Here is a 13,736-nt window from a genome sequence, read left to right on the forward strand (position 1 = left end):
TTGAGTGTGTCTTGCTAATTGCCAATAATTTCCACCTGTCGTCTATTCCATTTGCACAACAGCATGTGAAATTGATTGTCAGTCAGTGTTGCTAAGTGGACAAGTGGACAGTTTGATTTCACAGAAGTTTGATTTACTTGGAGTTATATTGTGTTGTTTAAGTGTTACATTTATTTTTTTGAGCAGTGTAGCACCTTTCTACTCTGTTGAGTGATCAAAGTATCTTCTATTACCAGTCTCATTCACCCAGTCACACATATATTCATACAGCGCTTTTATCTACACCTGAGCACTTTCGAACATTCACACACACGCACACACTCCTGGATGCATTGGGGGCAAATCAAGGTTGAGTGTCTTCAGGCTGGAAGAATCAGAGACTGATCAACTGTACTTCCAATTGGTAGACGACCCGCTCCACCACCTGAGCCACAGACACCCACATGGTTGCTTCAGTGCTGCCTTCCTTGTCTAACACAACAAAGAAAAGGAATCCCACAGAAGGTGAGATGTGTTGGTCTGTTCTACTGGCCCTGCTCGGCCTGACTGTTGGGCGTGTTATTGGGTTTCTCACCCAGGAGGAAGCCGCTGCAAAACACTGGGTGCTTATTGTGGCTGTCGCCAACAGCTGCATGCACCAGGCCAATGCTTGCCATGCCTAGCAGATTGTCTACAAGAATGGGATCTCCAACAATCAGATTATGGTTATGATGTATGATGACTTGGCTCAAAATGAGTGAAAAAGCAGCCAATGAACAAAGAAAAACTTTCAGAAAACCTGAAGAACTATTGGTAATTTGGGGCTTTTCATTATTTTTTGAACTGCTCTTTTTCTAGGGTGGAATGATTGTACAGCACGCACCTTTAATGACTTTAAAAAACAAGAACTGGGTGCAGAAGGTTGAATTTATTTTGGGTTTTCTCTAATCCGCACAGGGTTAAAAGTATACATACAGTCTCAAATATATACATACACCCCCCATTAATATTTTGTTAAATGTCCTTTAGCTAGTTGCACCTCAACTAGATGCTTTTGGTAGCCATCATCAAGCTTCTGGCATAATTCTGGTTTGATATTCTAATCTGTAGAGCATTCATTTAAATTGGTTGGTTTCAGTGGGGTTGGGATTGGGGCTTTGTCAAGGCTATTCCAGAAGCTTAATGTTAGCCAGCTTTATCCATTCCAAAACTGATTCCTGGGTTGATCCTGAACATCTTAACCAATTTCCTCTCTTCTGAGGGTCACAGTTTGAGTCTTCTTCCAGACCTTGACAAAGTGGAGACACATCTTAATAACTTGTACTTACATACAATTGTTTGAACTGATGGTCTTGGAATCTGCAGTTCTTTTTATGTTGGCAAAAAAAAAAAACTACCAGTTGTAGTCAATCATGAATGATAAGTTAACAGGCTCTGGCCTTAGCAAGTTAAAACACACTGCAGAACCTTCAGCACCACTTATTAAAAAATTTAAGTGAATGTGTGTAAAGTCATTAAATATGTATGCTGTACAATCATTCCACACTGGAAAAAGAACAGTTAAAAAAAATCATTAAAATTACCATATATTCTTTGTGGAGACTTCTGACCACAACTGTAGATTATGTGTATTACTGTGAACAGGGAAGTGTGGGATGTACTGGACCACATTATGCTGAGAGCTGTTTCTGTCCATCCACTGACACATGGGTGAGTACCACTACCTGTACTGAAAACCAGTACAACCACTGCTAAAACATAACAGGGTGAACATATCTATTACGGTCTTTAATAAAATATGTATCATACAAGTAGACTAGGGAGAAATGGGTACAGCGGGTGACTGATATTTGATATTTATCCGCTCACCTCTGTCTTTATATTAAGTAAGATGTTACCTTTTTATATCTATACCATGTAACGCATACGCTGTCATTTTGTTTTTGGCAGGCTGTTTCCCTCTTGTGGTTGTTTGCATTGTTACAATAAAGATTAGGACAGAAAAAAAAAAAATCCCTTACTGCTGGACCAAACCAAATCGATTCAGGGTGTTCATGAGCACAGGAACACATTTAGGAAACCAAGATCTTATTTGAGGGACCCAAAATAAAATAAAGCGTTTTTTGTTTTGTTTGTTCTTTGCTATTTAATCTGCTTATTTACTCTCCAAGATGTTAAAATGAAGCCGCATTCGTAAAAACTAAACAGGAACCCCCTTCTTCAGTGAAGCAATCGACCGGAAAGAAAAAGAAAATCCCGGCCTGTCATTGGCCCAAAGTTCCCCGCGAAAATAACGTCACTCACAATTTCGCGCCACATCTTCAGTGCTCAGACGTACACACAAGAAGAGGTAAGAGAAGACGCCTTTAATGAAGATTTTTTTGGTGGTTAAATCTGTAGCTATTGTGGTTTTATGAAATCGCGAAATGTTAAATAAGTTGACGTAAATGTGCACGACGGTGTTTGGTTGTTTTAGTCTGAATTTCAATGTTGGATTACGTCAAACACCCCAAATGAGGATCAACTTATTGTGTCCTTTGCAGCCACATGTCAAATGGTGGTCGAAGTTTTAACGTAATTAGTGCGTTAGTGAAAAGACTATACAGAACTTTAAAACACACACACAGAGTAGACCCTCGGTGTGCTGAAAGTATTTATATTTTCACGTGAACTTTTCGTGCTGTTTGACTAGTTTCTCGAAGGGATTCGAGTAGACTAATGTAACAGAGTAGCAACTTAAAGGCCAGTCGCAGGTTAGTTGTTACTTCCTTGCATGTTAATTAGGCAGAGAAAAGTAGTTTGTCCAGAGTTTATCCCTCTCATTCCTTTTTGCCTGCAAGGCTGAACCCAATGAAATAAAATGGGCAACAGGAAAAAGTCACATCTGTGTTAGCTTCAGCTTTCCAAATGCTTCGTCACAAGTGAAGCCATCGCCGTCAGTGATGCCCCACATGCCCTGCTTTTTCAAGTCTGCCATAACAACCGCATGTAAAGAATGGTATTATAAGTGCGTTTCCTTTACTCAGTGTCAACTTTTGTTGATATCCCAGCAGCAATGTCTTCCCCAGCTTCAACCCCTGGTGGCCGCAAGCGTGGAAGGAACACCAATCCACCCACACGTAAGTTCACCGAGCTCACTTCTCTTCACGAAGATGATTGTATGATGCCCATTACTGACTTATTTTCTTCATGTCTGTGTGACCTCAGCCAGTAGCGAAGACCCCACCTCGCCTCCCTCCCAGCGACGCAGAGGTCAGGACTCCTCCACCGGAGACCTGATGCCAATGCCCACCTCACCAGCCACAGACATACTCAGTCCTGCAGCACCGCAGGACACATCTCTGCTCTCCAGCCCGCGGCCTTCAGGTACTGAAGTGTTTGAGTTATTGTGGTTTTATGGAAACTCGTTTTGATGTTCTAATCGTCTTATAAATGCGGCTCCTTTTTAACAGTGCCGCCGAATGACGTGGACATGAGCTCCCCCTTGATGTATGGGACCCCCAGCTCCAGGATTGAGGGGACCCCACGAAGTGGGGTGCGGGGCACACCAGCCAGGCAGCGTCCTGATCTAGGCTCAGTCAGAAAGGCTCCCCAAGTGGATCTTCACTCTGAGCCGGTCAGTAATGTTGCGTTTGTCATTTATTGCGCTCACATGACACCTGAACCCTCAGAAGTTAACTGTTCACTGTCCCCTCTCAGCTGAGCACAGAGGGCGCCGTGGCCAGCGAGTCTAACGCTGGGCAAAGGCTGGTGATCTGGGGGACTGATGTGAATGTCGGCACCTGCAAGGAAAAGTTTCAGGTATGAAGCCGTGCCAGCTAAATACCGAAATCTCCTGTAGTCGGTCTTAGAGTTAATGTTGGCATGCTTTGTGTTACTCTGCTTTCAGAGGTTTCTGCAGAGGTTTGTTGACCCGACTTCCACTGAAGATGAGAATGCTGGTCTGGACCTGAATGAACCATTATACATGCAGAAGCTGGAGGAGGTGGAGTTTTTTTGTTTGTTTGTTTTTAATTGTGTTGCCCTGAATGGGTTTAAGACAGACTTGCACTACATGAGGGTGTGTTTTTGAATGATAAACGATAGACAGCACACTGGAAATGAGAAAAGTGAGGGAGAGGATCATATTTAAAGTCTTAATAGCACAGAGCATTTCAGGCTATTGAGGTTTCTCTTTTTGTCCCACAGATCAGCGTCGTTGGCGATCCCGTGCTGAATGTGAACTGCCGCCACGTGCAGTCCTTTGATGCAGAGCTTTACCGACAGCTCATCTGCTACCCACAGGTAAAGCCTCTTTATCTGCAATCATTAAATTATTACATTTGATTATCTGCACTTTAATGGAGGACTGAAACTATCAAAACAAGTAAATTAAAAAGAAAAAGCTTAACTGCCAGGATAAATATTCCAGTAAACATACAGAAAATATAATAAATGTTGATTTTAATGAATTGAGGGAAGTAAATGACCGATTGCATTGCTGTTTTAACTTACATCTTTGATTAGTTACCATTGTATTCATTCCCTATAGACTGAGATTCCCATTCATTTTATTAACCAGGGGACAAAAACTTTATCCGCTGATGAGTGAAATGGCAGCCTTCTCATTTGCATAATGAAGTAATGACATACAGGAATGTGTTTACATAAATGCAAAGGGAAAACTAATGCATAATGCTACACAAACCTAATTATATGAAACAAATGAATTGGAGAATGAATCCAAAGGCAGTTAAATGCATAAATATCACTTTGCTTCTTCTATAAATGATTTATTTCTTGATATATTTTTGGCTGATTTGGTCTTCTGTAATATCTTAATATATATATATATTTTTAATTGTATACATTTTTGATGAATTAAAGTAGTTCTTGTTTTGGTTTTTATTTTTTCATTTTTTCCCCCAACTGAATTAAATCCGATGTTAAACTGAGATTTTTTTTTCTAATACTTTGATACGTGACTGTAGTTATTATTCATATTTTATCTACAGAAATGTGGGCATCTGTTGTGTCCGCTTCCTTAAAGATTGGCTGCATATTAATAGAGTTAATTGTTTGTGTTCCAGGAAGTCATCCCAACTTTTGACATGGCGGTCAATGAGCTTTTTTTCGAGCGTTTCCCCGACTCTTTCCTTGAGTATCAGATCCAAGTACGCCCCTACAATGCCCTGAAAACCAAAAACATGAGGAGCCTGAACCCAGAAGGTTTGAAGTGCAGTCACGCTGATTATGGTTAAACCATATTTAAATTTTTTTTGCTGTGGACAGGGATATGTTAGCTTCTGTGTGCTTTGTTTCTTCCACAGACATCGATCAGCTGATCACCATCGGCGGCATGGTGATCCGCACCTCGCAGCTCATCCCCGAGATGCAGGAGGCTTTCTTCCAGTGCCAGGTGTGCGCCTACAGCACCCGCGTGGAGGTGGATCGCGGGCGCATTGCCGAGCCGGCTGTGTGTCGCAACTGCAACACCACCCACAGCCTGGCACTGATTCACAATCGCTCAGTCTTCTCAGACAAGCAGATGGTGAGAGTTTGCTCATAGTCAGCGACACCTTATCTCAGAATATACGGGTGGTAATCACTGATGTGTTGCTGCCGAGGTCACGGCATCTGTTCATTTCTTCCTTTTTGCAACAGATAAAAATTCAGGAGTCTCCTGAAGACATGCCGGCCGGTCAGACGCCTCACACGACTATCGTGTACGCTCACAATGATCTAGTTGATAAAGTGCAGCCAGGAGACAGAGTGAACATCACTGGTGAGATTTCTTTAATATCTTGACTGCTAGGAATGCAGCATATTTAATGGTTTCATGATTAACTATAGAAAGAATAAAAGATGGATGTAGCTTTTGGGTATGGAGGGGAAAGAAAAAAAAAAAAAAAAGGGAAAAGCTAAAATCAGAGCCTTAAATCTGCATTATTTTTAATGACCAGCAGGGGGCAACTTCTCTGGGTGCAGAAAGACTTAAAGCAGAAAGGCTTTTTGTCAGTAGGCCCATTATTGCAGCGCTCCCATCTAAATTGCTGACAGCCTCTCCGTTGTCTGTGCAGGCATCTACAGAGCAGTCCCCATGCGTGTTAACCCACGTCAGAGCAACGTGAAGTCCGTTTATAAGACTCACATAGACGCCATCCACTTCCGCAAGACGGACGAAAAGCGCCTGCACGGTTTGGACGAGGAGGCCGAACAGAAGCTCTTCACCGAAGACCGCGTGCAGACCCTGAAAGAGCTCGCAGCCAAGCCAGACGTCTATGATCGCCTCTCCTCTGCCCTCGCACCGAGCATCTATGAACACGAAGACATCAAAAAGGTGAGTGACATGAGCCAAAAGCTACAAGCTAAGATGGAAATTCAGACCATAACCACATGGCCCAAAATGCCCACAGCATCCAAGTCTCCACGAGCTGCACATTACCTATGTATCGGTCACTCTGCTGCATCTATTTAGTAGAGTTGAAATGCCCTAATAAATAAGCATTTGGTGTGTAGCATGCACTACAGTACATGTGAGAGAGCAGTTTGATCTGCTTTAATTAATTTTAAGAACTAAGTTTTGATTTAATTGTCAAGTGAAAATGCCAAAGTTTGCTGAACCTGGATCAGTCAAGTTCAGGAAGTTGTTCTGCAGCCTGGACAAAACACTTTGTGGTGCTTCAGTGTTTCTTTCCCCGTCTCCCGGTTCCAGGGCATCTTGCTGCAGTTGTTTGGGGGCACGCGAAAGGATTTCAGTCAGACCGGCCGCGGGAACTTCCGTGCGGAGGTGAACATCCTGCTCTGCGGAGACCCCGGCACCAGTAAGTCCCAGCTGCTGCAGTACGTGTACAACCTGGTGCCCCGCGGCCAGTACACATCAGGAAAGGGCTCCAGCGCCGTGGGTCTGACTGCTTATGTGATGAAGGACCCAGAGACCAGGCAGCTGGTGCTGCAGACTGGTGCTCTGGTGTTGAGTGACAACGGCATCTGCTGCATTGACGAGTTTGACAAGATGAGCGATAACACGCGCTCTGTGCTGCACGAGGTCATGGAGCAGCAGACCCTCTCCATTGCCAAGGTATATGTGACTCCATTTAATGCTCAGTCATTTAGAAGTGCGCTAAAGGAAGTCGATGTTGTTTCTCACTGGGTTTGTGTTTTGCTGCGTGTCTGCAGGCTGGAATCATCTGCCAGCTGAACGCCCGCACCGCCGTGCTGGCTGCTGCCAACCCAGTCGAATCTCAGTGGAACCCCAAAAAGACCACAATCGAGAACATCCAGCTGCCTCACACTCTGCTGTCCAGGTGAACCTCAGTCACGCTGAAAACGGGTGTCTCTATCTTGATCGCATTGAATAGTTTTAATAAGAAACGGAACATGAGAAGCTTTGAAATTTCCTCTGATCTCAAGTCGCACTGAAGCGACAGTGAGCGGCTCGGAAATAACAGGTCTGGCTGTTACCGTGCAGATTGAACTTAACATCATATTTGTTGCTCCTTCAGATTCGACCTCATCTTCCTGATGCTGGATCCCCAGGATGAGGCTTATGACCGCAGGCTGGCACACCACCTGGTGTCGCTTTACTACCAGACCGAGGAGCAGATGGAGGAAGAGTTCCTCGACATGGCCGTGCTCAAGGACTACATCGCGTACGCACGAACATACATCAGTCCAAGACTGAGCGAAGAAGCCAGCCAGGCCCTCATTGAGGTTTGTTTGCCATTTGGAAACTCTTAACGGATTAATTGAACCTTTCAGTAAACATGTCAGTTGATGGAGTTCTGCACACCTGACTTTGTTCATATTCCTCCTCAGGCCTACGTTGACATGAGGAAGATAGGCAGTGGGCGTGGGATGGTGTCCGCCTACCCCAGACAGCTGGAGTCCTTGATCCGCTTGGCAGAGGCTCACGCCAAAGTACGTTTCTCCGAGAAGGTGGAAACCATCGACGTGGAAGAGGCCAAGCGGCTGCACAGAGAGGCCCTCAAACAGTCGGCCACAGATCCAAGGACAGGATTTGTTGACATCTCTATTCTGACAACAGGTGCGCAAGACGGAGTGTTGCAATGTCTTTGAGAATTACTGAAAGTATTTCTAGAGGCACTGATGGGATATGAGATATTAAAGTGACTCTTTGTGGGGTGTCAGACTCAGCTTAGTTTAGTAGGGAGGCTGTAAAACTGACAATGCTAGCGCTGATGAAACGAACTGTTCCAACAGGTATGAGCGCCACAGCTCGCAAGCGTAAGGAAGAGGTGGCCCAAGCCCTGAAGAAGCTGATCCAGGCCAAAGGGAAGACGCCAGCCATGAAATACCAGCAGCTGCTTGATGACCTCAGAGGACAGTCTGAAACTGTAAGGGTTTTTCAATTTCTCAGCATGAAATCAATGCTTTTTATTTCAGCTCTCGAGATGGCAATTGCTATGACAGTAGTGTGGCACTTTCATTAGGCTGAAAAAGGGGGAAAAAAAAAAAAAGCCAAGCTCTAAACATTTCTGTCTGTATCTTCTGAAATATTCTAGCACTCAGCCAGAGTAGCTATCAACACATTTGCACTCTTTCTGAGTACTATGTGCTTCACATTTTTATCACTTCCTCTGACTTCTCTCCCCCGTCTGCAGGCGATTACTAAGGAGCTGTTTGACGAGGCGCTGCGAGCTCTGGCTGACGAGGATTACTTGACAGTCACTGGAAAGACTGTTCGTCTCCTTGCTTGAGGCACACCCTGCAATTATGTACAGTCTTTAATTTTAACTCCTATCCTGTGTTGACTTCTTTACTCATGCTGTAAAAAAAACATATTTGTATAACTGAACCAGCATATGTTGAATGTTTGGGTGTATTAGATGCTTAAATATCCCCAGATTGGTGATTCAGAAGAACCCCATGACTCATTTAATGCTGGTTTCCTGTTGCAGTTTAAAGAAAAAAAAAAAGGGGGGGGGGGGGGGGGGTTGAACAGACGTGTAAGAAGAGCTGTATGCAATGGTGACTGAAAGAGCAAATTTTTGAAAGTACTTATATTTTGTTTAACTTGTTGTTTTGTGTTCTGATAAAAAGTTCTGTGTCTGACTTTGTACATTGTAATCAGACTTTGTCTTTTGGAAACTTAAAGCAAGCTTGAATTATTCAATGTTTTTCTTTTGGATTGCATAGCTTATGTTGACTACTTGTTAATAGAATAAATAAAATGTTGCTCACTGAAAATGCTTTTTCTGGGGTGTGTATATTAACAGTTGTTCTTTAGCAGTATCATTGTATTCTATTGTGTGTATTAAGCTGCTGGATCCCTTACTTTACTGATCCCGAAGGAAATTATCTATCGAGCCTGAACAATATACACTTACTGGCCAGTTTATTAGGTACATTGTGTAGCGGTTTGGACTAAATTTTGCCTTCAGAACTGCTTTAATTCTTTGTGGCACAGATTCAAATGGACTGGTTCTTACATAGCGCGTTTCTACTCGAGCACACAAAGCGCATATACAATATGTCTCATACACCCATTCATACAAGGCCTTTTTTCTATGCTTAAGTGCTTTCTAACAATCACATACTGATGATGGAGAGCAACTTGGGGCTCAGTATCTTGCCTGCAGACGGGAGCAGCTAGGGATCAAACCACCAGCCTTCCAATTACCAGGTGACCTGCTCTACCTCTTGAGCTACAGCCACCCCATTCAACAAGGTGCTGGAAAGATTCCAGTCCATGTCAGCATGATGGTGTCGCACATGAGCTGCAGATGTGATACCTGCACATCCATGGTGTGAATCCTCCGTTCCACCACATCCCAAAGGTGCTCTAATGGATTGAGATCTGGTGACTCTGGAGGCCATTTAAATGCAGTGAACTCATTGTTCAAGAAACCAGTTTGAGATGATCTGAGCTTTGTGACATGGTGCATTATCCTGCTGGAAGCAGCCATCAGAAAATCGGTACACCGTGGTCATAAAAGGATTGGACATGGTCAGCAACAATACCGAGCCAGGCTCTGGTGTTAAAACAGTGCTCAGTTGGTACTAAGGGGCCAAAGGTGTGCCAAGAAAATATCCATCCATAGCCTTACACCACCAGCAGCTTGAATCATTGAGTCTGTGTGATTTGTTGTCCAATTTTCTTGTTTTTAGCACCTAATGTGATCTGCTGTTGTCCATCTGCTTCAAGGTTCAACATGCATTCAGAGATGCTCTTCTGCACACCTCAGTTGTAACGAGTGGGTATTTGAGTTACTGTTGCCTTCCTAACAGCTCGAAGCAGTCTGTTCAGCCTCCTCTGGCATCAACAAGGCATTTTCACCCAGAGAACTGCCTCTCTCTGGATATTTTCTCTTTCAGACCATTCACGGTAAACCCTACAGATGGTTGTGTAGAAAAATCCCAGTAGATCAACTGTTTCTGAAATACCTATCTGACACCAACGACCATGCCATGTTCAAAGTCACTGAAAGCACCTTTAAGTCAAATGGTCTAAAATTCAGTTTTCAGTATGTTTGTAACATACAGTTTGCATATGTATTTACACTCAACAAAATTATAAACACACAAACCCAAAAGGGTTCAAAAGACCTATCCCTTAACATGCCCATGCACTCCAAAAGGAATGGGACAACATCCCACAGGCCACTATTGACAGTCTGGTGATGTCTGCGCCGGAGATGTGTGACCCCAACAGTGGACACACTCAGTACTGAGTGCTGTGAACTCTGATCACTGAGCACGCCGTGTTCACTTTGTGATAACACATGGCCTGTTGCATAAAGATCTCAAACACTGGTTGCAGTTGAAGCCTGAAATGATACTGAGTGTATACACAAATTGTTGCGCTTATATGTTGTTGATTAGTTATGAAACAGAGAAACTGTTTCATGCGTTTATGTTTTTGTTGAGTGTATATGGAAGTTTTATGTACTATCTAAAAATTGGTCCCAAAAATCACAAAATTGGTTCATCATTTTTCAGAAGTTGTCAGAATTTGAAGATAAAATGTACAATCTTTTGTGGATTTTGATGTGCTGAATCCATACACGACAAGTAAAATATCTGATTGGTTACAATTTCCAGTATATTTCAGTCTTTTGGCATTTTGTTTACACAGGTTTTAATTATAAATTGTCGCCTTATGTCTTCTCATCTGTTTGTAATCGCTTCATTTGATAATATTGGACTTTTCTTAATTATGTAACAATTTAAAAATCAGAAAAAGAGCTATATAGGCAAAACTTATTATGAACCATTAAATAATGACGTGTGGAGATGTGAGTTTCACCATGTGGCCACTTGTTTATGAATGTCACCACTGCTTTGTGCACTTACATCTACTGTCTTCAGTATCTTTCATCAAGATTTCTCAACCAATCAGACCCACAGTTGGTCAGTGTTTGGGGTGGGGGGTAGAATATGAGAATAAGAGCCTGCTGTTGTATAAAATCATGTTTAAACAAACGTGCCGAGCAGATCTTTTATGTGGCTTTATCTCAGATTACAGCGGAGAGCCCGGAGTTTGTACACCTGCGGCTGGTGCCAGAATGATGCGTTGCTATAGCAACCACAGCTACATGGCAGTGTTCAGAGTCAGTGACCGACCAGCTACATCCACCATTTTGTCTCATCCATGACCAGGCAAATGTCCTCAACAAACACTTTGCCTGCTTCCCAAATGCTTCTCTCAGTTTATCTTCATCTCTACCATCATTAGTAATACAGTTGCCTGTCTATAAATGTATGAAGTGTCCTTTTTTCTACTGTATTTTTTTTTTTTTTTTTACTGTGATCCACTTTTATTAGGTCTGATATTGGTCAAATGAATGAATAGGATACTGGAGGGGGAAAGAAACCTTAGCCTGAACTATCCCACAATCTGACCTTTGAGCAGATGCAGTAAAGCCAGATGTGTTAGTCGCTTGTTGAACCTGTGGGTGCAGAACTCATGCTTGAAAGGACACAAGTGTTATCCACAAAATGTGCTCAGTGTCCAAAGTAAAAGACATCTTTTCTTTTGTGAAATATCCGACCTTTCTCACCCTGTTTTAAATGACAGCGATCTTTGTAAAACTCAGCAGACGAGGCTTCGAGTAAGAAGGTCAAAAGCCCGACAACTTGGGTGCTGCTTGCTTAATTTTGAATGACGATTTGCAATGCGTGCAAAATCCCAACCTGCCAAGCTGTCGGATAAATAAAGCGGAGTTAAAAGTGTTTGCCAGTGAAATGCACTGAAGTAGAAACATTAGCAATTATGCGGTGTTTGAGTAACTGAATTTATTTTGCATCACTGATCTTAACTGTCACAGTTTCACAGTTTTCTTAGCAGGTAAAACTCCAATATATAAAGTAATTTTTTTGTTATGTTTAATTGTTTAGGTGAAGGAGCAAGAGCTGCTACACACCAGGCTGAAATTTTCATCTGACAAAATGCCACTTTTTGTTGTTAATGATGTCCAAGGTGTGACAGTATGATGGAAAACTAATGCGGTCCACAATTATTTATATTAAATCCTATTTTCAGTGGAGTTCATGATCCTAACCAAACAGGAATCTGAAGAGCTCAATCATAACTAAGAAGAAGAGTCTAGAGTAGCTAAACCCAACTAAAGAATAGTCTGCAGTGTCTAATGGTAACCAAGGAGGAGAAAACAAAACTAAGTGCTAAACTCAAAGGACTAAATGGACCCGTGGTCAGCTCCTGGCTCCTGGTTATCCCACATCCACCTGCAGCTGATGCACCGTGTTTTTGATACCAAAAGACAACCTGTGCACAACTGAGACACAAACAGCATCTGAGAAAACTGCATCATACGACACCCTGGGGGTGAGAACACGGTGGTACTGTTCCTGTGCTTGTGCTCCATTAAAAAGCTGCACTGACAGTCTTGTGCAGTGGTTAGCACTGCTGCTTCACAACAAAGGGATCCTGGATATGAATCCACTGGCTGGCTGGGACCCCTCTGTGTGGCATTTCCATGTTCTCCCTGTGCATGTGTGGGTTCTTTCCAGGTACCCCTGCTCCCTCCTACAGTTCACCTAACATACATGTTAGGCTAAGTGCCTGTGAATATGAGCATGAATGGTTGTGTGTCTGTATGAGCCCTGTGACAGACTGGCGACCTGGCTAGGGTGCACCCACCTTTCACCCCATGACAGCTCAGCTGGGCTCCAGCAACTCTTGAGACTGAGACTGATTTCCAAGGCGTAGGCAGGAGGATGAAGGACTGAGGAGATCAGGAACTACAAATTAGAGAAATGAAAAAAGCCCATAGAATAGCTAAGGTGATGAAAATCAAACAAAACAAGCCTAAATGTGGCACAACCAGGCACTAAATTACTCAAACAAACACCAGTGACCACAAAGAGATGCAGAAATGTCCAATATGTGATCAGACAAGTTCAGTGAGGTACAAAATTATCAGAAAGAAACACAAAATGGCTACAAATGGATGGATTTTGTGCCAACCCACACAAGAAGTCCTGGATAATATCTAAGACACATTTAATGCCCTGAGTGACACATTCAGTGCCCTGATTTACAGTGAGGAGGCTAACATTTGTGAAGGGGCAAAACTGATCACTTTGTAGTGTGGAAACAACAACAAAAGAAGAGAAAAAAATGGAGACAATGGATGGTTCTCTTTTGTGGAACAAAGCCTCACAAGGCCTGAAATATGACGTTCTGATGGGTGAGTCATTTGAAACACCGTTACCACTTGAATGTTGAAAATATGCACTCATACTGTAATATGGGTGTGTGATATATCTAGATGGTGACCCATCCAGTCAGGCTG

General features: G+C 43.0%; 1 protein-coding gene across 3 annotated transcripts; it reads left to right on the forward strand.

The window, feature by feature from the left end:
* Window positions 1–437: 437 nt before the first annotated feature.
* mcm4 (minichromosome maintenance complex component 4) lies at window positions 438–9,145 on the forward strand. Of its 3 annotated transcripts, XM_030752121.1 has the most exons (18): window positions 438–504; window positions 1,624–1,689; window positions 3,030–3,098; window positions 3,187–3,345; window positions 3,432–3,595; window positions 3,679–3,780; window positions 3,869–3,964; window positions 4,168–4,263; window positions 5,049–5,187; window positions 5,289–5,509; window positions 5,623–5,743; window positions 6,039–6,298; window positions 6,674–7,039; window positions 7,138–7,265; window positions 7,464–7,671; window positions 7,777–8,005; window positions 8,182–8,315; window positions 8,583–9,145. In XM_030752121.1, the coding sequence occupies exons 2-18, from the start codon at window positions 1,686–1,688 to the stop codon at window positions 8,676–8,678; spliced, it is 2,592 nt and encodes an 863-aa protein (XP_030607981.1). In that variant the 5' UTR covers window positions 438–504; window positions 1,624–1,685; the 3' UTR covers window positions 8,679–9,145. The 3 variants fall into 3 exon arrangements, with proteins under 3 accessions (XP_030607981.1, XP_030607983.1, XP_030607982.1); XM_030752123.1 differs by lacking the exons at window positions 438–504; window positions 1,624–1,689 and adding an exon at window positions 2,268–2,329; XM_030752122.1 differs by lacking the exons at window positions 438–504; window positions 1,624–1,689 and adding an exon at window positions 2,269–2,329 and having other exon boundaries at window positions 3,033–3,098.
* Window positions 9,146–13,736: the final 4,591 nt, after the last annotated feature.

This window comes from Archocentrus centrarchus, chromosome 17, assembly GCF_007364275.1.
Source record: "Archocentrus centrarchus isolate MPI-CPG fArcCen1 chromosome 17, fArcCen1, whole genome shotgun sequence".
Taxonomy (NCBI): domain Eukaryota; kingdom Metazoa; phylum Chordata; class Actinopteri; order Cichliformes; family Cichlidae; genus Archocentrus; species Archocentrus centrarchus.

Bases quoted from the DNA above. Each gene is read 5' to 3' on its own strand.
- mcm4 (XM_030752121.1), top strand. The intron at 4,264-5,048 runs GTAAAGCCTCTT...TTTGTGTTCCAG, and splicing joins AGCTCATCTGCTACCCACAG to GAAGTCATCCCAACTTTTGA. The intron at 7,040-7,137 runs GTATATGTGACT...GCGTGTCTGCAG, and splicing joins AGACCCTCTCCATTGCCAAG to GCTGGAATCATCTGCCAGCT.